The following is a 21,258-nucleotide window of genomic DNA, read 5'->3' as shown; positions in this document are numbered from 1 at the left end:
CAATGGAGAGATTGCTGTGATGCAGTAAGGAGAGAGCGAACAAGTTGTCCGTGTCAAAGACAGTACACGGTATCTGAAATTCTCTTGAAGTCTGACATCTTGTCATAGAGACCAGGAACACAAAAGCCATGCTACAAAGCAGATGAGTGGCTTGGTTTTGCACGGAGGCTGTGTATGATTTGTCCAACGGATGTCTTCACGCAAGTTATCACCTTTTTAGCTGAAATTAGAAGGCACAGTGGCCATGATAGCCACCATCAAAGGTCGAATCGATAGAATCTAGAATTCAAGGCGACTTTCGTATCACAGTTCTAAGTCAACATGCGAGACCCCCGAGGCAGGACGTGAACAAAGTCGAGGCAGCTAGAATGAACGGCGCTGCACTCGTGACATGGTGGGCGGAGTTTGCGCAATATTCAAACTACCAAAAATGCTCGAGATTTGAAGATACATCAAGAACTTGGAGTAGGCGAGACCGAGACCAGGACATCTGCAAACGATTCCCTTGCTTTACCCAAACGAGCGGCCGTGATCGGAGACTGGTCTCTTTAGATTGTAATTGACAATCCTACATTGCATGTTTAAGAGCAATAAATCTGCAAGATGTGCAGCATCTGCAGTCGCTTATAAGTTATGGCTTACAAGAATTCCACAGCTCGAGCAGCATGTGAGTTTGTGTGCATTGCTTGGGCCTCCAATCTGCAAGCCGACTCGAGCCTAGGGCGAGCTAAATTTGGGCAAGGTAGCCAGCTACGGACAAAAAAACCCGTGTTGAAACTTGATTGCCGATACTAAATGGGAGATGAGTGTGGATGCTCTAGGATACTTTTGTAACTAGTTAGAACAGCGAGCCGGAGAGGGTGTGGCGCCACGGCAGGGGCATGGCGATGTATGTGTTGAGAGGCCCGGTTTTTAACTTGGCCTGGGCGCTTATCGTGGGGGGTTCCAGGCCCATTTGAGAATGAGAGGGGAAAAAAAAGAGCTTGGCCAAGAGCCCAACTCAGAATATGCAAGGTTTCGCCAGAGGGGACCAGGGTACACGGGCCAACGAGTTTGCCCTTCAAGGACAGACTCTCGCAGAGGAAATTCTGGCAGGCAAGTGAAGCTGGGTCGGAAGGCTTCCGCTCTCCTGCGTCAAATGCCGCTGAAATGGGGGTTCGGAAGAAGCATGTATCAAACTATCAATGCAAGTCTTGCCAACCACCAAAGGGGAGGGGGGAGAGACAAAAACCTTGGGCGGTTGTGAACTATTGTCTTTTTCCATCACAGCTACGCACTGCTTGAATGAGCCTAAAAAATTCCTTCCAAAAAAGGATGTACAAGTGATCATTGTAGAACATAGACATGGTTTTCTACGTAGACGGAGTAGGTAATACGGAGTAGACATTCCGTATCGGAGATACTTTCCAGGACAACCCGTTCTTTTTCTGATCTCCCCCTGTCAGGGTCCCAAAGAGTGTCTCACAGCAATGGTAACTAGTGAAAAGGTGGGATGAAAGCCAACTTGGACCATACACGTATTCTCTTGGAGTCGCAAAGGCGGGGAAGGTCAGCTCCGAGTAATAAATTGTAGACGTGCACGACGCGACGACGTGCTCAAATTACTTGGCGGGTTACACAAGGCTTCTAAGTGGCGCGGCAGAGAAGGCTCGGGGGTCAGTGGCTTTTTTGATAGCTCATAGAGGGGGGGTGTGAGGTCTAGATGAGCAGAAGGCGTTGCAGGTCTGCCACGCCGGAGTCGCAGCGGCTTGATTCTTTCTGTATCCGTACCGTACGGTCCACGGATTAGCAAATCGTGATGCGTGCAATACTTTGTGTATGGCGCCGTGTCTTCATTTTCTTTTTGCTGCCTTTTCATCTCTGCGCTGCATCGGATCATCGTGTTGAGTCGTGGCTTGAAGGGCATGCATGCAGTTCGACCGTGGGCTTTAGCCGAGACATTGAGCACGGGTCGCAAGGCTTTGCTCGACTTGAGAAGTTAAGATTCCATGCCAAATCTCGGAATGTGGTTTGCGGGCACGGACGAGGGCACAGACTGTTTGACAGATGCCATATGGGGAACTAAAACAACCCTTTGGATGGATTGCATGGTCAGACAATTAGAGTGCAGCATCCAGTTGCCCAGTCTGACGCTCAGTACTCCGTACGAGCCTTCGTTTACTGGCGGTCAAATCCTTTTCCCCCCTTTGGATATGAAGCAACCGACTTGACGAGGAAGCGGCTAGGCTAGTGTCGGTTGGGCTGAGGTTTTGACTGGGCTGGGCTTTGGCTGCACGATAGCGGAGAAGAGCGATGAGGACGGACGAAGGATTTCTGACGAAGAAGGTTGTGTTCAGAAGAAGAGTACTTTTTAAGCCGTTGGAGCTAGAAATGGTTCAGGATGGTCGCATTTGGGCGAGGTGGCTGGCCGTTGGATATCGATTGGGCCGTTCGGCATTCGGGGAATGGAAGGGTTGAGGAGAGGGAAAAGAGGATGAGCCCAAGTGGCTGAATTTACTCTGTGTGTTTAAATAGTGTAACGTTATTTATTCGTATTATCGAGGCCGTACCTTATTAATGATATTAAGCTAGCAAGGGATCAGCAGCAATGCTCGCAGCCATGGCTTATTATGCGCCGTTTGCGCCGTTGCAGTACCTGGTCTTAACATCATGTCTGCTTGATTAGACTCGAGTCTGATAGGCATTGTTAAGGACCAGTACAGGGCTTGCATGTCGCACGGCATCTGGCAGATGAGGGTGGGCTGTTTTGGCTGGCTACCAGCTGCCAGCACCAGCCGTGCGCAGTATTAGATAGTTAATATGTATGCAATGCAAACGCCCTGCCAAGTCTTGTACTCTCGACGCCTCCGCCTCTGCCTCGACGCCTCATCGGCCTGCTTGACCTTTTTCCCCGTCCTCTTATGACAATCGTCAATTCATCTCTTCCTCTCCTGTCGGACAAACCGCCTGATGAGTTGCATCTTCGCCCACCGCTTCGGAGGTGTGTGTTGCAGTCGCCCTCCTAAACAATCCTTACCCCACCCCATTGGCTTCAGCCACCAGCTCTGGCAGCCAATGGTGGGCGCCCATCACCCATCATCTGTTCAAGCACGACGAGCAGGCGGACGAGAGATTTCACGGGCGGCTGGACGGCCGTTGCCGAACCTACCAGTAGTAACACCTCTACCAGCTGCTCGAGCCGTCCCGCTCTCCAAACTCGTCCATGACGGATCCCAGCTTCTAGTGACTCTCTAGTGGTTGGTCAAGCATGTCTCGACTCTCAATGGCCTCCTCGTTCTCCGAAACCTGTCACGCCCCTGCGACGCCACTGACGACAATGACTACCAAAGACAATCAATTGACAGAGGAAGAGGAGCGAAAATACGAAAAGACAAAGAGACAGACTTGCCCCCCGTGCTACAGTATCACTGTATGTGTATGTAATACGTACACAGCGTGGAAATCTGACGCGGATTTGCCCTTCTCCTTGGCTTGGGAGGCTTCCAGCCCCAAAACGGTGATTGCAGCCGCGCATCAGGACCCTCTCGCCATGGCGCACTGGTAGATACAGCCAACGGGAAGATATCCGGCCAACTTGTGGGACGCAACTCGTATGTATCTAGCCCAGGCCATAGCGACGACGCACGGAGACAGCCCATGGGGCGGTTCTGAAGCAAGTAATTACACGCCGCCAAGCAAACAACCAAGGTACATCATGCTCTCGACCTGCTCCGCTGCTCGTACCACAGAAGAAGCACGTTTGGGGCGCACCTCCACCATCTTTCTTTGTAATCCACTTTTCAAACAGCTCTCGATGAGATCTCACCACGCAGTACGGATTACTGACCCTCGGAGTTGTCCAGGAATTCAGCCTACACAGTCCTTGTTTCTCCAAGCATGGGTGGGCATGGCTACTGTCTCCGAAAATTTTCTACCCACCCTAGCCTTACAGCCGAAACTCGGACGCAATGCTCATTTCATTTTAGAATTCATCAGAGCATCTGCCGGCCGCATCATCGCCAAGAAGTGGCAGTATGCTTTGGCATACCAATAGAACTGACAGCAGCGCCCGTCATGCCCCCAACGCAGTCTGGCAAAAAAACCGACAAGCCTTGATGAAAAGAAGAGAAGGCTTCTACAACTCGTGTCAGTCGACATGCAGGCCACGGATTCGCCGAGCGTTGCCGCCTCTTCCACTACAAGACCCTGCCCTGTCAAACTCATCTCACCCTTACTTTCAACTTATCCAAAGACGTGCTTTTCGCTGTCCAAGTCTCAAGCAGTCAAACTCACGAGCCTTTTGCAACACCCTCTTCTACCAGTATGAGCATAATCGACGGCTTGCGCGCGCCTTGACCCAGCAACAGGCAAGCTACTGCAGGCAACATCGATCTGGGCGGGTGCTCCCTTCGCTTTGCCCTCTCACAGCCTTGTTTACCTGCATGCATGCACTAGCTAGGTACCTATGTACATAGTGCAGCCAGCTTGCCTGGGGTCGGGCAACTACAGGTCGCGGAAGTCGGAACACAAGCCAGCGGCACCTGAACTTGCTCACCTCCATGCTCTACATAATCCCAGACACGATCCGATGCTTCTGATGCCCCGAATAAGGCCAACAATAGCATCAATAGCAAGCGCGGCAAGAGCAAACATTGACCATTGCCAGAGCACTTAAATAATCGCCCAGCGACATGAGCGCTATCGCTTGCAACAAGGAGGGTGGACCGTCCAGAGCGTGGACAAGGTAGCCAACCCCGGTACCGCCCACTCACACCAAGCTAACAGCTGCAACATGACCAGAGTGAAGGCTAGCCGGCTCTTGTCTGCTGGTTGGCCGCCAACTTGAGTATTATCAGACTGGTAATGTTACCAATGTGTGGCTGCCAGTGGGGGCGTTGCATTGTGACTTCTCTCTCCAATCGCAACAATATCTGCTTGCCTACTTTGATAGAGCCACAGCAAATGACATGCCACAAGAGGTGCATGAGTACAAGTATCCGGATTTTGAGTGAGCTGCCGACCTGGGCCCGTCCTTCTCCTTACTCCAACGCACCATCGAACCTGCCGAGCTGATGCTGGGCTTTCGCCACGGACACTACGAGTCAGCGTTGCAATGCTCTTCATGTCTTGATGATCTTCATTTGAGACAAGATAAACCCGCCTCTTTTTACGGGAATTTCAAACGCGATACTGTCCGCCTACCTAGGTGGGAAGTCAACGTTTGCGCAGTATCGTTGGGGGCCGGCTTCGCGCCGCTACTCTGCTCCATTTTCGCGGCTTGTCTGATGGGCATTCGGGGTCCTTTCGAATCAGGAATGAGTGATGCTGATGAGCTTGACAATCTAGCCGGCCGATGTCTGTAGGTGCATGTATTGCGGGCGCTAGTCTGTAGCTCGCTGCCGAGCTCAAACCGCCGCAAGACCTGGGCAAGCTGGGATGTGGACGTGTGGTGCAGTATCCGGTCTTTCCTCACACCCCCCATCGCCTCCCACACCATTTCCTGTCTGGGTGCTTGGCTCGGGGTGCTCAAATCATGGAGCTTCGTCCAGGCCAGTCCCCTGCAGCTTTCATCGTGCGCACCCCGGAAGGGCTTCAGGCATATGGCTTGGGCCGGGGCCCTGGTGCATGTACATCAGTCGCTGCCAACGTACATGCGCCCGCTCCATTCCTACAAGTATTCCCGTCACGCCTGCTCATCATTTTTGCCCTTCGATGTTCTGGAATTTTTTCTGTCTGGCTTTATCTATTGTGTTTGCTTGCATAGGAAGTAGGTCTAGACTGTTGGGTCAGCTTCCTACTGCCACACCGTTTCCACTTCCAAGACCTGACAACTCCTTTCGCATTCTATCATTCCTTGCTCAGCACACCTCCTCGACTCATTCGATTTCGCATCTCTACCAATACTCCAGTCAACGACTCAACGCACTATTCTCATAACGATCTACGACGCTGCGAGGTAGAGCTCTGCCCGAGAGTCTCGCCACTGTTTCCTGCATCGTTCACAATATTGCTCCCCTGCTTTCTCGCTTGACTGTTTCAGAACCACGCTGTCAAAGCGGCGGCATAGAGCCACACTCCTTCAACCAAACCGAAACTCTAAAAGATATCACCAATATAGAAAGGGATAGGCATCAGCGCTGCAGCGTTTCGACAGGGCCGGTTGGGAGACGCCGCAAGCCGTCGGACTCCATCCTCGTCAACTATTTCTTTGATACGTTCCCAAACACTACTCTGCTCTTATGTCCGAGTTCTCGGTGTATCAGGTTTGATGATGTGAGTCTCCTCTCTGCACCAGTCTTGAACTCTGGTGATAAATAACACTGTCGTTTCAACGTCCCGAAAATGCTGACAGTCTGAAAGACATTGGCATCTACATTCAAGCTATCGACAAGCTTACCTACCGAGACTATGAAGTCTGAGAATAGTCATACGGACGAATCGTCCAGCAACGACGCCATGATTAATTCCAACAATTACCACCCGGGCCCGTGGCATAATGCAAGCCCGTACAGCCAAAGTCCTTACGGAAACAGCCCCATGAGTGAATACACACATTTCTCGGGCTACATGTCCCACGAATTGCCAGCTGAATCGTTTTCAAGCATGTCCACATCTTTATCTCACCAGCATGTCGCGCACGCAGGACATATGACGCACCATCACTTGCCTATGCTGACGACCACAACTTGGCCAAGCGAGTTGACCACACATGGCCCACCTCACAGCTTTTCGCTTTCTTCCAATACACTAGCGCCGGCGTCAATGCCTGCTATATGTACAACAAGGCCCCCTGAGAAGACGAGAAAGACCTTGACTTTCGAACAGAAGAGAGATATGTGCCTGTATCATGAGAAAAATCCCAAAACGAGACAGGCAGATATTGGTCATGTTTTCAATGTGGAAAGAAGGTATGAACTCACCGAGAAAGTGACCCCGATCCAGGATCTAACTTGCTGGATTCAAGCACTGTGTCAAAAGTTTTGCGCAACAAGGAGATGTATCTTAAAGGTGAAATCGAAAAAGACTCCAATGGAAAACGAACCAACGGAAAGAATCCCGATTTTGATCGCACGCTCGGCAACTACATTCGAAGACAACGGGAACGCGGGATCCCGATGAGTGATGAGGATATCATGGACAGGGCGTGCCAATACGCTCGCGGCAGCCCTAACCAACAGGCAATACTGGCTAAATTGACGGCAACCTGGCTCAACAAGTTCAAACAAAGATACTCGATCGAAACTGTGGGCTCCATAAGACGGGCTTCGGAGCCGAGCATTCCGGAGAAACTGCCAATATCTGCCAGGTTCCAGAGTATTTCGCCGTCGTCGCCGTCGCCACACACGTCGCCTCTTTCTGTAAGCCCAAGTGACGACGATTTGCGATCCCGGGGAGACTACAACTTCACCTATCGCCAGTATGCATCTCATTCGGAGACTTCATTGACGGATAACGCAGCGTCGTCATTTTCTTCAGAGCTGATTAGTCCCGTCGCGTCATTTAACTATTCGCCCGATGGAGCCTCTGCGGGATTTCCCCTGGATTCAGAGTTCGAAACAGAACAGAAACGGGATGCATTCACACTTCGAGGACCTATGGAATTGGAATATACCAGCCCTATCCAAACCGCCTCCGCAGATTCCCTGCTGATGACGCCCCGCAATCTCCCGCCCATCTGCAAGCAAGAGTCCCCGGTTGCCGACACCATGGCCTCGATCCCCCACGAGCAGCTCAACGGAAAGGATATGAAGACTGGTGCGCCCAGCCCCGAGGATGCACAGCGCGCGGTAACTACACTGCTGAGCTATCTCCAGAATCTCGGCCAGGCTGGACAATTTGATCACGAGTACTCGGCTATTATGCAGCTCACCAGAAAACTCCACATACAACCGAATCAGTTCTCTCTCCCGGATTCGAGGGGATTAGCAAGAATTGTGGAAGGAAATAGTGATTTGATCACAGCTGGCGGAGCACATGGTAATTGAATGACAAGGGAAACGACTAGGAAACGTGGAACGCGCAACGGGCGAAAGATGGGAGGCAGTTTGACACTTTCTTTTACTTTTCTGTGGGGGTTTCCTTTCACTATTTTGCACTTGTATCTTTTCTTTGTCTTTCTTTTTCAAGTGGCGTTGACAAGTACGAACTCACTCCATACCGCTCCTGTCCATCATCCCAATGGCTGCACGGACTAGAGGGTATATGGGGATCATCAGCAAAGCGGTGACATTTTGGTCTTTTCTTTTTTATCTCTTGTTATTTTCTGCTCGCAGCTGACGGTGGAGGGAGGCCATAAGAACTACTTCAAGAACGACAAAAAGACTAGGAGGCGACTCTATACATGTCTGGCAACAGACCGTTCGGCGACGAACTTTCGGGGCACACAGCTTTGCGCGAGCAAGCTGGACACGGGAGCTTTTTTTTTTATATATATCCATCATTTACTTGTCTGTCCACTCAGTTATTCTCATTTGTAACAATACAACCAGAGCTGGCTCGATACTCGAAAACAACAATGCGGGAGTTCACTAAAGTGATGATGCGTTCAACGTAGATGGGTATCATTATACTGTACTGTCTAGACTCGGAAACAAGGCAAGTAAAATGCATGGAAAAGAAAAGTGCAAAACGTCAACCGAGTCTCTCCTCCCAGAGCTCGCCTACGCCTTTCTCGCTGAGCTCCGGCATAAGGCGAACCAGTATTAGCTCCAGGATGCTATACATGAGATGTTTGTTACAGTACTCGTCATTCAGCACCATGAGCAAATCTTCCATGCCGTCGACCATGCCATCCTCTTGCGCCGCCGCAGCTCCTGATTCGCCGCCGCTCTTGCTCCCTAGATAAAATTTGGCCACGCCTGTCGGCAGCAGGCCGACCAGGGCACTGGCCGCTCTCTTGCGCAGCGCCACAAATTCGTCGTCAGATGATGGGGGCGCCAGGGTCGACTTGCCCGGTGCGTTATTGGGGAAGAGCACGCCCCGCAGAGTGCGCAGCAGCCCTGGCAGGTGTGACGCCGAAAATAGCTGCTGGATGTAATGGGATAGTAACCTGGTGCCAATGAGAAAGAGGGCCTCTCATGTTAGTAGGGGTCCTCAATTAAATTTGCTCGCTTCGGTTGAGGTTGTTTTCCCTCAAGTGTGAGTGGGGAGAAGGGGGTGGTAGGTAACGGGCGTCTATGGACGATGAAGCAGGATTCAAGGTGTTGATGCGGTGTGGTGTGACTAGAGACTGTTGCCGCTTCCAGCCAACTTCAAACAAATTTTAGTTGCCGGAGCAGTGAGCACTCAAACATGTTGTGCTCCTGCGGGGAAGCATGTCACTATGGCTCGCATTTCGTGTAACGACCAAGGCAGCCCTGCCGTGCGTTCGCAGGAGCTCATGCGGGGGACGAAATGTCCTGCCCAACACGCGCGCGCATCGTGCATCTCTTGTCCGACAGTGCAGCCTTGTCTCGTCGATGCACGGGCTGCAGGTCCCCAGGCGCACGCATGTCATCGAAGGATGCACAGAACCAGTGCAGCCTGCGGTCACAGTCGCACAGTGGCGTCCAGCACGGTAGCACTCGCATGAAGGCATCACTGTTCCTGGCCTCGTACCCTGAAGCATCGTCTCACTAGCCCAGTCGCAAAAGGACTGACGGAGAGTGAGCAGACAACGCTAGAAAAATCGTGTCACACCGTCAGAGGAGAGGAGGATGCGCCCACGGATGCAAAAGTCCTAGGAACTTTGCGAGAGCGTCACAGGCCCCTGCAAAGTGCGGCGCGTAAAATGGACGAATCCGATGCGTGGTTGGATGACTTCATTGGGACGGGCCACTCCTTCAATCAATCGCGAGGCGAAAGAAGACTTTTGTGTTGCCATTGGCCAGTGGCGTTGAAACTAGGTGAACGAATTGCGGGATCCATCAAGGAAAGCATGTAAGCTCGTTGCCTAGTTCTACTTCCACGCCGTGGCGTCGCCAAAAAAAAAATCCTGTTCTCATGTTGCCGCTGATAGAGAAACTATGAGGTGTCGCAGGACTATCTTGGGTTGGGGTTGGCCAGCTTCGGGTCGGCCCTCATCGTCAGGCGGGCCGATGTGGATGCCTGTTGTGCGCATCTCGCCCCAGCTTTCAGACCTCGTGACGTCGGTGAAATACGGAGTGCCAACGTATGTCGCATGGTTTGTAGTGCTAGGAAGAGGGGACGCGGCTGATTGCGCAAATAATGACGGAATCAAAACAAAACACAGACTTACCGATCAAGTGGACTGTTAAACCCTACGAGCTTTCCTGGCCCATGGACAGCCTGATACTGCACCAACGAAAGAAATCCGGAAAGCCATGGCATCCGCGCGTCTAGCTGGATCAAATTCCCTACGCACTGCCACGCTTTGAAACCTAGAACGGGAACCTTGATGGGCTTGCCGATTTGATCATCGTTCGACAATCCCACCGCTGTTTGCCGGAGCGGCAATGAGGATGATGCAACCAGTGTCGTGATGAACAACCGGGCAGAGGAGAAGATCACCACTGCAAAGTGGACTATCGTCAAGAAAATGGCTTGTGCCGACCACTTCATTCGCTCCGTTTTGCCCTTGGAGTTCACTGGGGGCGTGTGTCGGCCAGAGACCATTCTTTGTGTGGCCCGTGTCTTTTTCTCCCCAAGAACTCTGCCCGCAATGCAAATGCTCTCATATAAAAGCCACGGCTGTGATGCCTTGCCAGCAATGATGTTGCCGACAATCAGCTCTGAGAAGATTTGGCCGACGATGGCAGTCAGACACGGGTTCTCCAAATCTTCCGTTGGCAGCAGGATAGCAAGTACGGCTTGCACCAAGAGTTGACGGTAGGCAGATTCGTTTTCTTTCTGCTCTTCAATAGACCTTTGATCGCCCTTTCGAGGCACAGGAGAGAGCTGAGGAAGCGGGCAGAGTGCATGATACACTTGTCGAGGATCCACCGCCACTGGCTCCTGCGACACTGGATCATGGCTCGTCCTGTATGCTATTGATGGTCAACGGAAATGCGCCTTTTCATTGCAGTATATCCTGCATGTACCTGATATATGTCTGTCCAGCAGGTCGGGTATTTCATCTAGTACCAAGCTCTCCACGTCCAGAGTCCTGAAGCGCTGCTCAAGCGCCCTACTGCAATGAGCAATCACCTGCAGGGCCTCTGCGACAAAGGTCTCATCTGGTGTGATCTTGTTGTACCAAGCCTGCACAAACTCGCGTATTATAATGGCGAGAAAGGCGTACAGCTGTAGGTCGACGTCGTTTCGGCTCGTAAGAGAGGGAAGTAGCTCCTCGATCGGCGTGGCCACGTCGCGGTCCTTTTCGCTCAGTTTCTGGGGGCAGAGGACGCGGCGGATAAGCATTAACGTCGCCTTGTCTGATAATGGATCCATAGACGGTGGTCTCTCCGGGCGTCGTCCCTCGCCAGCGGCTGCCGTATCTCGCTGCTGCTGCGCTGCTGATGGTCGAGTGCGCGGGGCGACCAGCCTCGCCGGGGGCGCTGCCACAGAGGCGCTGCTCATCGCAAACTCGCGCTACTGCAATCAGCTGAGTCGCATAACGATGGCGCGGTAGTCAAACGCGAGTCTTTTGTTCGTGTCGTCTCGAAAAAGGAAATCGTGCGTTTGTATTGATGAAGCTGATGTTCGCTCGGCCTGCTCATGAATGACTAGCTGCAGTGAAATGCAATGGTCCCCAGCGGCTCCCCACAAGGGTCCTCCCGTACATGCCTACCCGGCCAACCAGCCAACCAGCATGTACCCGATCTGCTGTCGACAAATCATGTATGCAACTCTAACTAGTCAAAGCATTATTTGGCCGCAGAATTACGATAGATGCGCAACCATGACATGTTGAGAGCTTGGTCTATTGTAATATTTATTGTACATACATTTACATGTTACTTGATGGATTACATGAGTGTGCGTCGGTCCGCATGACCATATGCTGGTCCGTTCGATTCACTGGTCCTTAGTTGTGGTTTCGTATCTGGAGAAACATGTTAGTATATGCTTCAAAATTGAACAAGGAAGAATGAAAATGTACCTCTTGCCACGGAATGCCCACACGCCCCAGTTGCCACAGGTGATGTCTTGAGGGTCGGCGTCGTTGAGGTCCCATCGCAGACTTCTGAAATTGTTCTCGCCAGGCTCAAGCAGGATATCAAACTCCCCACGCGACTTGTTTCGTACCCACTGAACGTCGCGGTCCAGGTCCTGCTGCGTGTAGCCAGTGCTGATAATAGGCACCTTGGTCTCCAATAGGAGAGGTAAAGTCTCTTCCCACTCGTGACTGCTGGCGGGATGGCCAAGGCCGGGATGGAAAAGAACGAAGCAGTCAAAGTACGGGTCATAAGGAGCAAAGTGGCCAGTCTTGTGGATAGTGTGATAATAGTCCACGATAGTGCTGATCTTCATCTTATACCAAACCCTGTCCTCGACAATCGCACCGAATGGATTCGATGGTGTGCGCTCGGGGAGAGGAAACTCGTCATCTCGGTTAGCCATGCTCTCGGGGCCAATCATAATAAGATGCAGTCTAGACTCGGGGAAGAGATGCGCCAGCTGCACCCAGGTAGACCGGGGCAGGGACGATTCAGCGCGAGCTCCCAAGACGAAGACTCGAACTGGTGGAGGTTCGGGACGAAGTGTTTGAATCGTGGCACCGCGTCCGGAACGACCAGGGTGAAGATTGTATCTCAAGGCTAGTCATTTTAGCCAACATATCAAAGCGAGATGGGGTGCAATCATGGTAGTCACTTACCACTGAAACTCTTGAGGCCTTCGGTGGTGAGACGACCTCCAGTTTGAATATTGTAGGGGCTGAGCTCATGAAGAACACTACCGATTGTAACAGGATAAGTCAACAGGCGAGTAATTTGGCGCATGGCTCGATCAGAGTCAACAGCATTGAACTCGCGAGTGTACATGAAAGTGTCCCAATTGGTCATGTTGACAGCCGCATCATCAAGCTGGAGGTCGGGCAGGTTGGCCTCATGAAACACTCTCCCAGAGCGCAAATCGTGATCGTCCTCGTTGATCTGTCGCAAAGTGTCACAAATCTTCAGATGCTCCTCATAATGATCCATCCAGTGCTCCTTGCTGCAGTATACGGGAATGCCGCAGTCGGGACAATCGAAATCAACCTTCGCAGGAGGCATATCACCGGTTTGAGGTTGCTCGCCATCAGGGAGTGTCGACATCTTTGTTGGCCTGTGGTCTGGATGCGGACAGTAGGCATGCTGGCGCATGAATGCGGCGCGGCGTCGGAATTCGGGTACAGGGGAGTCGGTAAAGGAGTGAAAGAGGTCATCCTGCGAGAGCTTAACAGAAGTGGGCACAGGAGGCTTGTCCGAGTTCTTGAAACTAAATGACGGCGCAGATTGAGAAGAATACTCTCTCGCTGCTGGCGTCGACGTAGATGTCGCTGTAGCTGTCGCTGTGGTTGCCTGTTTTTTCGGGGACGTCGTCGAAGCCTTGGAGAGGCTCGAGATGGCTGCGAGTTGCCTGCTGGCGCCTCGCTGAGTTAGACGCCCACGTAGAGCCGTAGAGCATTGGCCGCAGAGGCTCTGCGCCGCGCGGCGGAGAGACTGCTCCATTGCTGCTGAGTTGTCGCAAGACTGATCGGGTCTCGATGTGCTTGAGTTACGTGCGACTGGCTTGTCGGATGTTTTTTACGCATATCATTCGAGGACAGAGCCCTTGGCCCACTTTCACATTCGGTGGTAATAAAGAGCATTGAAAGAGATGCCGGTCTTGATCTCGTTATCTCGCCTTAGGAATTACGAAAGGGAAACTGGACTATTTAGTTCTAGCCAATTGCATCCTATTGGGTCATTTTTCAACAATTCTCCTGAGCCCGTCTGCCAACAGCAGCTAGCAGCTGGCAACCAAGAAGAGCACAAAACAAGGTACCAGATCGTGACCCACTCTGCCAGCCGCATTAACTTTCCTCCATCGCCATTGGTATTTCCAACCCCAAAACAATTTAAATCCTGCAGAAGCTGTACAAAAGCATGCCACGAGCTACGAATGTAGAATCTTTGCGGCCGACGCCCACTCCCAACCACAGCTCTAAGCCGCGCAGGCTCATCTGCGCCCAGAAAGGAACATGGCGACCACTTCCAACATGTTCCTTTACTCGCTGACGATTCAGCCGCCAACAAATGTCGTCCAAGCAGTTCTGGGGCAGTTTGCTGGCACAAAAGAGCAGCTCATCATCACGGGTTCCGGCTCTCAGCTGACTATTCTGCGTCCTGATCCAGCGCAGGGTAAGGTCATCCCCTTGCTATCACACGACATTTTTGGAGTTCTGCGCTCCATCGCGGTTTTTCGTTTAGCTGGAAGCAGTAAAGGTCAGTAGTTGAGCAGCATCGTCGCGTGTCGACGTCGACACGATAGGCTAATACGGCATAGATTATATCATTCTCGCCACCGACTCTGGTCGAATAACTGTTCTTGAGTATCTTCCCTCGCCGAACCGTTTCAGTCGCCTGCATATGGAGACGTTTGGCAAAACGGGCATTCGCAGAGTCGTGCCAGGCGAATACCTTGCATGCGACCCCAAGGGAAGAGCTTGTCTGATATCTGCTGTTGAGAAGAACAAGCTCGTGTATGTTCTCAACAGAAACTCACAAGCAGAGCTCACAATCTCTTCTCCGCTCGAGGCGCATAAACCTGGCGTGCTGGTCATAGCCCTAACCGCCCTTGATGTCGGCTACGCGAACCCCGTCTTTGCCGCCTTAGAGATCGACTACACCGAAGTAGACCAAGACAACACGGGAGAAGCTTTGTCCGAGGTCGAAACCCACCTCGTATACTATGAACTGGATCTTGGACTCAATCACGTGGTCCGAAAATGGTCCGACCCTGTTGACCCTACTGCCTCCCTGCTCTTCCAGGTGCCAGGTGGAAATGACGGCCCCAGTGGTGTTTTGGTTTGTGGTGAGGAGAATGTTACCTACCGCCATTCCAACCAGGATGCATTACGTGTGCCAATCCCTCGTCGGCGAGGCGCCACTGAAGACCCTTCTCGAAAACGCAACATCGTGGCCGGCGTGATGCATAAACTCAAAGGCAGTGCTGGTGCTTTCTTCTTTCTACTGCAGACTGACGACGGTGATCTATTCAAAATCACAATCGATATGGTTGAGGATGAAGAGGGAGCTCCAACTGGCGAGGTGCAGCGGATGAAGATAAAATACTTTGACACTGTGCCAGTTGCCACGAGTCTCTGCATTTTGAAGAGTGGGTTTCTCTACGTTGCCAGTCAATTTGGTAACTACGCGTTTTATCAGTTCGAAAAGCTCGGTGATGACGACGACGAGCTGGAGTTCTCGAGCGATGATTTTCCCGTCGACCCACTGGCTGCGTACGAGCCCGTCTACTTCTATCCCAGACCGGCGGAGAACCTGGCTCTTGTTGACAGTATTCCTGCAATGAACCCTCTGCTAGACTGCAAGGTAGCCAATCTCACAGGCGAGGATGCTCCCCAGATTTATAGTATTTGCGGCAACGGCGCTCGAAGCACATTCAGAACGATAAAGCATGGTCTAGAAGTCAACGAAATCGTTGCGTCCGAGCTCCCTGGTGTTCCATCCGCAGTTTGGACCTTGAAGCTGAACAGTGATGAGCAGTACGACACATACATTGTACTGTCCTTTACCAACGGCACATTAGTCCTCAGCATCGGCGAGACTGTCGAGGAAGTCAGTGACTCCGGTTTCCTTACCAGCGTTCCTACCATTGCAGCCCAGCTTCTCGGAACGGATGGTCTCATTCAGGTGCATCCAAGGGGAATTAGGCATATTCGCAATGGGAACGTGAACGAGTGGTCAGCCCCTCAGCACAGATCCATCGTTGCGGCATCGACCAATGCACATCAAGTAGCAATTGCCCTGAGCTCTGGCGAAATCGTTTACTTTGAAATGGATTCGGACGGATCGCTCGCGGAATACGATGAGAAAAAGGAAATGTTTGGAACCGTCACGGCCCTCAGCCTTGGCGAGGTTCCTGAGGGTCGTGTTCGTAGCTCTTTTCTCGCTGTTGGTTGCGACGATGCTACCGTCCGTATTTTGAGCCTAGACCCCGAGTCGACTCTCGAGAATAAATCGGTACAAGCATTGACTGCTGCACCTACATCTCTGGCCATAATTCCTATGGATGACTCGTCATCCGGCGGATCAACACTCTATCTGCATATTGGTCTTCACTCTGGCGTTTATCTTCGCACTGTTTTGGATGAAATCACCGGAGACCTGTCCGATACGCGGCAGAAATTTCTTGGGCCTAAGCCAGTCCGACTATTCCAAGTCTCTGTTGGCGGCCGTACCTGTGTTCTCGGTCTGAGCTCCCGTCCTTGGCTTGGATATGCGGACCCTATCACCAACAGCTTCGAGATCACTCCCCTAAATTACGTCGATCTCGAATGGGGCTGGAACTTCAGCAGTGAACAGTGCGAAGACGGTGTGGTTGGCATTCAAGGGCAATCTTTGAGGTAAGATCATCACCCTTCGTCTTCTTATATTATCCCACAGTGCTACGTGATGAAACTTAAGTATCCCAAGCCAATTCGGTGATGAGGACTAACGCATTTTTTCCAATTGTTCCTACTGAACTGCACTTCACACTTTTTCTCTCACTGCAATCAAGCCTCTCCAGCGGGCATAACGCTAATGAGTTCACAGAATATTTTCAATAGACCGTCTGGGCGAGACTCTCATTCAGAGTTCGATTCCACTTACATATACTCCAAAGAAGTTTGTCAAGCACCCAAGCGAGCCTCTTTTCTATACGATAGAAGCCGACAATCATACACTGCCTCCAGATCTGCAGGCTAAGCTGTTGGCAGATCCTGCGGCCGTCAATGGCGACGCCAAGGTGTTACCTCCCGAAGAATTTGGTCACCCTAGAGGTAATCGTCGATGGGCATCCTGCATCAGCGTAGTTGACCCGGTCTCGGAAGAGCCAAGTGTCCTGCAGAAGGTTGACTTTGAGAATAATGAAGCTGCTGTCAGCGCAGCTGTTGTTAGCTTTGCAAGCCAGGACAATGAAAGTTTTCTGGTTGTGGGTACTGGGAAGGATATGATCCTCAACCCGCGGAGCTCATCGGAGGCATACATATATATTTATCGCTTCCAAGAGGGTGGCCGCGAACTCGAATTTATTCACAAGACTAAAATCGAGGAGCCAGCAATGGCTTTATTGGCCTTTCAGGGCAAGCTGCTGGCAGGTATTGGTAAAACACTGCGTATGTATGATTTGGGCATGCGCCAGCTGCTTCGCAAAGCCCAAGCCGAAGTCGTGCCTCAGCAGATTGTGTCGCTTAACACCCAAGGAAGCCGCATTGTGGTCGGCGACGTTCAGCAGGGTGTGACACTCGTCGTTTACAAGCCAGCTTCAAACAAGCTCATTCCGTTTGCCGACGACACTATCGCTCGCTGGACCACATGCACGACTATGGTAGACTACGAATCAGTTGCGGGTGGCGACAAATTTGGTAATATGTTCATCGTGCGCAGCCCTGCCAAGGCAAGCGAGGAGGCGGACGAGGAGCAGGCTGGATTGCACCTAGTCAATGCTCGTGACTACCTGCATGGTGCGCAGCATCGCCTCGAGCTGATGTGCCATTTTTTTACACAAGATGTCCCAACCAGCATCAACAAAACCAGTCTGGTCGTTGGAGGACAAGATGTCCTGCTTTGGAGTGGTATCATGGGGACCATCGGTGTCTTCATACCCTTTGTGAGCCGCGAAGACGCCGACTTCTTCCAGAGCTTGGAACAGCACCTTCGCACAGAAGATGCACCTCTTGCAGGGCGAGATCACCTCATGTACCGCAGCTACTATGCGCCAGTCAAGGGTGTGATTGACGGAGATCTGTGTGAGCGATTTGCCGCTCTGCCAAATGACAAGAAGCAAATGATGGCAGGAGAATTAGACCGCTCCGTCCGCGAAATTGAGCGCAAGATTTCCGATATCCGCACGAGATCAGCCTTTTGATGATGGTTGTTTTATCAGCGATTTATATGTACAAAGTCTTACGTGGGTTGATATTTGGAAAGGAGGAATAGTGACGGCGTTATTGTGCAAGGCAATCAAAACTCCCCAGACCAGGCTGGTCAGTGGCGAAGCATACCGGAGTTTCAAACGGATCCAAAGGATGAATTTAAAACATGATATCTGTCTACACAACGTAATATGCTGATGAAAGGTGAGATTTGTTATATCTATCTCAAACCACGAAAAAACCACGGCGTGGTGCTTGCTTTACTCCTGTTTCTGTCCCGTTGTGTCTGCTCCCAGGCCTCGTCTTCGAAGTATGTATCAACGGCACGCTCGAGATTGTAGCCTGCCTGCTCGAGGTACAGCTGGGCCACGCCGTAATCGACGAGCTTGCACGCCGTCATGATCCGCCGAATCTTGCTCTTGCGCAGCTCCTCGGCCTCGCCCTCAACGGGCCGCGGGGAAAGGCTGACGCCAGCCTTGTAGAAGTCACCCGGGATGAGGACCGTCTTGCGCGCCAGCAGCAGGTGGTCGCTGTGGATCTTGTTGGCGCGGCGCAGGGCGTCCTGTGGCACGCCGTAGCGCAGCGACAGCGAGAGGATGCTATCGTGCTCGTGGTTGAGAAAGTGCAGCGTATCGTCGGTGCCGCCTGCTTTCTCGTTCTCCGCACCATTGCGGGCCGAGTATGGTGGGGGGTCACACGGAGGCGGAGGCGGAGGCGGAGGCGGTTGGCGTTGACGTCTGGCGTCGATATGGTACGCAGGGGGTGCTTTGAGGCCTTGCGGAAGTGGATTGGGCTCGCTAGATATTTGGCAATAAGGGCAGTAGGCTGCGAAGCGAGCGTTATTCTGAGGGTCAGTGTCGTTAGTATACAGGGTACCGAGTATCGAAGGGGCCTCTGTAATACGGACCACGATGCATTCACCGCATATAATCCTGTCACAGCAAGGAACCCTTCGTTGATCCGGCGGCGGCTTCTCGGAAAGTTGCTTTCCGTCGTCGGGAGTTAATATCGTTGCACAGGTACTGCATGCTTCCATGTCCAGTGTCTGCAGGTTGCGTGGCGAATATTGGATGGACAGAGATTATAGAATAGATGCCGGGTTTGCCAGGGCACGCGGCTAAACAGGTGGGTATCGCTAAGATGTGGCAATCGAATTACTTAGTTTCGTATTGATGTATACTTGGCGGATGTAGTAGGCGGATGACTTTACTATGAGTTGGATATCGAATAGATACGATGGCGAGCGATCTCCATCGTGTGTTGGCCATGCCGCGGGGCAAAAAGCTGACTGATCATAGTCGCATGACCGACAGAGCACTTACACTCCTTCTGGTGCAGATGATGTCAATTGTTGGCGAATCAGCCGGATAACATCTCTGGAGCACAAAGTCGAGAATGACCACTTTCGCAAGCCTTTTATTGAATATGAAAATCTCTTGACGCACATGGCATCATCGTGTAAGGCTTCATCATTTGGCGATCATGTCACCAGCTGAGTGAGCAGTTGATACCACACAGGAACTGTTTACGAATATTTTGGACGCTGTAGAAGAACGTTGATGATGATAAAGTTTTTTGAAATATTCTCTTTGTCCCGAAACAAACATGTTGACCTGATGTGTCCGTACCTACCTTGCTACCCAAGGGGGGGACAAAAAAAGCTGGCCCCAGCACCTAGAGAAAGAGAACAATATTAAGGGGAATAGAAAATAAATAGGATTGATATGAAAGGCAGAGATAATTATTCAGCCACTAAATTATTCCAAGTCAGCTTTTTTATTCAGAATGTATTTTGTAGAATTGATAGATGATAATAAGGCAGTCGTACTTTGAGGATTCTCATTGTGGCCCAGCTGCTAAAGCACCTAAATAGGTGACGGCATGTGCTCCGGATGCCGCCCCGGGATGCTGCTGTGGCGAGCCCCACTGGAAATTCATTGCTAACCCGTCTGTGGCGTACGAACCGGCTGCATCAACTTCGTGATTTCTCCTCCACGGTAATAACCATGAGCAAACCACTGGCCTTCGGGCTGAACAAGAAGCCTGGTGCTCCTCAGCCTGCACCGCGCCGCAAGCCTATGTTTGGCGGTGAAGACTCCGATTCTGACGCAAACGACGGAGACAACAAGACTCAAGCGATTGGCGGCGATCTTGACGACGATTTTGGCGCATCGCAACCGCAACAAGATTCTGGGTCGCGCAAGCCCAAGTCGAAACCCGGCCTGACCACCAAAGGCCCGCCACCGAAGCTCAACGCGAAATCACAACCCAATGTCATGTTTGGCGACTTGTCAAGCTCGCTCACGTCGCGCAAGAATGCCGCGTCCGCGGCCGAGGTGGACGCCAGCGTCTACGAGTACGATAACGTGTACGAATCCTTTAAACCCCAAAAGCAAGCGACAAAAGAAGATGTCGAGAAGAAGCCGAAATATATGAAGAATTTGATACAAGCAGCGGATGTGCGCAAGCGTGATTTACTCATTGCGGAGGAAAAGAAGATTGCGCGTGAGCGAGAAGCCGAAGGCGACGAGTTTGCCGACAAGGAAAAGTTTGTGACGGCGGCATATAAGAAGCAACAGGAGGAAAATAGGCGCATAGAAGAAGAAGAGAAGAGGAGGGAAGAGGAAGAGGCAAAAAAGGGCAATGCTGGGGGCATGTCAGCGTTTTACCGCCAGCTGTTGGACAAGGACGAGCAACGTCACGCCGAGTCCGTCAGAGCGGCAGAGGAAATGACCAAAAATCCTAGCACCAAAGACGGCGCAGAGGAGCCCGATGCGAAGGAGGAGGAGGAGGAGGACGATGACAAGGTACAAGCGGCGCGTGCTAGAGCTCTCAACGAAAAGGGCGCGTCAGTCGAAGTCAACGAAGACGGGCAGGTGGTCGACAAGAGACAGCTGCTCCGTGGCGGCCTAAACCTGGACCTCAAGAAGAAGACGGCCGCCCAGCAACAAGCGCAGCGCAAGCCGGCCGAGCGCGAGCCCAAGGACAGCCATGCGCCCAGCCAGGCTGGTAGACGACAGGCCATGCGCGAGCGCCAATCGCGGATGATGGAGGAGCAGCTGGAGCAATCGATGAAGCGCGCGTACGACGATGAGGAGATCAAGAAGCAGGAGCTGGAGCGGGCATCCAAGAGCCGCAAGACGGAAGGCGAGATTTCGAGCGCCAAGGAGAGATATTTGGCCAGAAAGCGGGCCGCAGATGAAGCTAAAAAGACGGGCGGCGCTGCGCCGTCGGTATAATGTCATCCTATAGATGAAATGCATGTACAATAATAGATA

The 21,258-nt window shown here is 51.9% G+C and overlaps 6 protein-coding genes across 6 annotated transcripts; 3 read left to right on the top strand and 3 right to left on the bottom strand.

The window, feature by feature from the left end:
• Positions 1–6,974: 6,974 nt before the first annotated feature.
• Positions 6,975–7,964, top strand: BBA_05924 (centromere binding protein B; the record flags this gene model as incomplete). The annotated part of the gene is made up of 1 exon (XM_008601021.1): positions 6,975–7,964. One exon carries the CDS (start codon positions 6,975–6,977, stop codon positions 7,962–7,964), a length of 990 nt encoding a protein of 329 aa, XP_008599243.1.
• Positions 7,965–8,610: 646 nt separating this feature from the next.
• Positions 8,611–11,496, bottom strand: BBA_05923 (PXA domain-containing protein; the record flags this gene model as incomplete). Its single annotated transcript, XM_008601020.1, has 4 exons — positions 8,611–9,003; positions 10,001–10,151; positions 10,217–10,964; positions 11,019–11,496. The coding sequence occupies 4 exons, from the start codon at positions 11,494–11,496 to the stop codon at positions 8,611–8,613; spliced, it is 1,770 nt and encodes a 589-aa protein (XP_008599242.1).
• A 438-nt stretch (positions 11,497–11,934) lies between these two features.
• On the bottom strand, positions 11,935–13,571 carry BBA_05922 (Mss51p-like protein; the record flags this gene model as incomplete). The annotated part of the gene is made up of 3 exons (XM_008601019.1): positions 11,935–11,962; positions 12,020–12,677; positions 12,737–13,571. 3 exons carry the CDS (start codon positions 13,569–13,571, stop codon positions 11,935–11,937), a joined length of 1,521 nt encoding a protein of 506 aa, XP_008599241.1.
• Positions 13,572–14,083: 512 nt separating this feature from the next.
• BBA_05921 (CPSF A subunit region) lies at positions 14,084–17,973 on the top strand (the record flags this gene model as incomplete). The annotated part of the gene is made up of 3 exons (XM_008601018.1): positions 14,084–14,327; positions 14,389–16,468; positions 16,659–17,973. The coding sequence occupies 3 exons, from the start codon at positions 14,084–14,086 to the stop codon at positions 17,971–17,973; spliced, it is 3,639 nt and encodes a 1,212-aa protein (XP_008599240.1).
• Positions 17,974–18,200: 227 nt separating this feature from the next.
• On the bottom strand, positions 18,201–19,016 carry BBA_05920 (uncharacterized protein; the record flags this gene model as incomplete). Its single annotated transcript, XM_008601017.1, has 1 exon — positions 18,201–19,016. The coding sequence occupies one exon, from the start codon at positions 19,014–19,016 to the stop codon at positions 18,201–18,203; it is 816 nt and encodes a 271-aa protein (XP_008599239.1).
• A 970-nt stretch (positions 19,017–19,986) lies between these two features.
• Positions 19,987–21,219, top strand: BBA_05919 (coiled-coil domain-containing protein 55; the record flags this gene model as incomplete). The annotated part of the gene is made up of 1 exon (XM_008601016.1): positions 19,987–21,219. One exon carries the CDS (start codon positions 19,987–19,989, stop codon positions 21,217–21,219), a length of 1,233 nt encoding a protein of 410 aa, XP_008599238.1.
• Between the last annotated feature and the right edge of the window lie 39 nt (positions 21,220–21,258).

The sequence above is a fragment of the Beauveria bassiana genome (genome assembly GCF_000280675.1).
Source record: "Beauveria bassiana ARSEF 2860 unplaced genomic scaffold BBA_S00016, whole genome shotgun sequence".
Classification (NCBI taxonomy): domain Eukaryota; kingdom Fungi; phylum Ascomycota; class Sordariomycetes; order Hypocreales; family Cordycipitaceae; genus Beauveria; species Beauveria bassiana.
The sequence above is the reverse complement of the archived record's forward strand: the minus strand, read 5'-3'. Positions and strand labels throughout refer to the sequence as shown.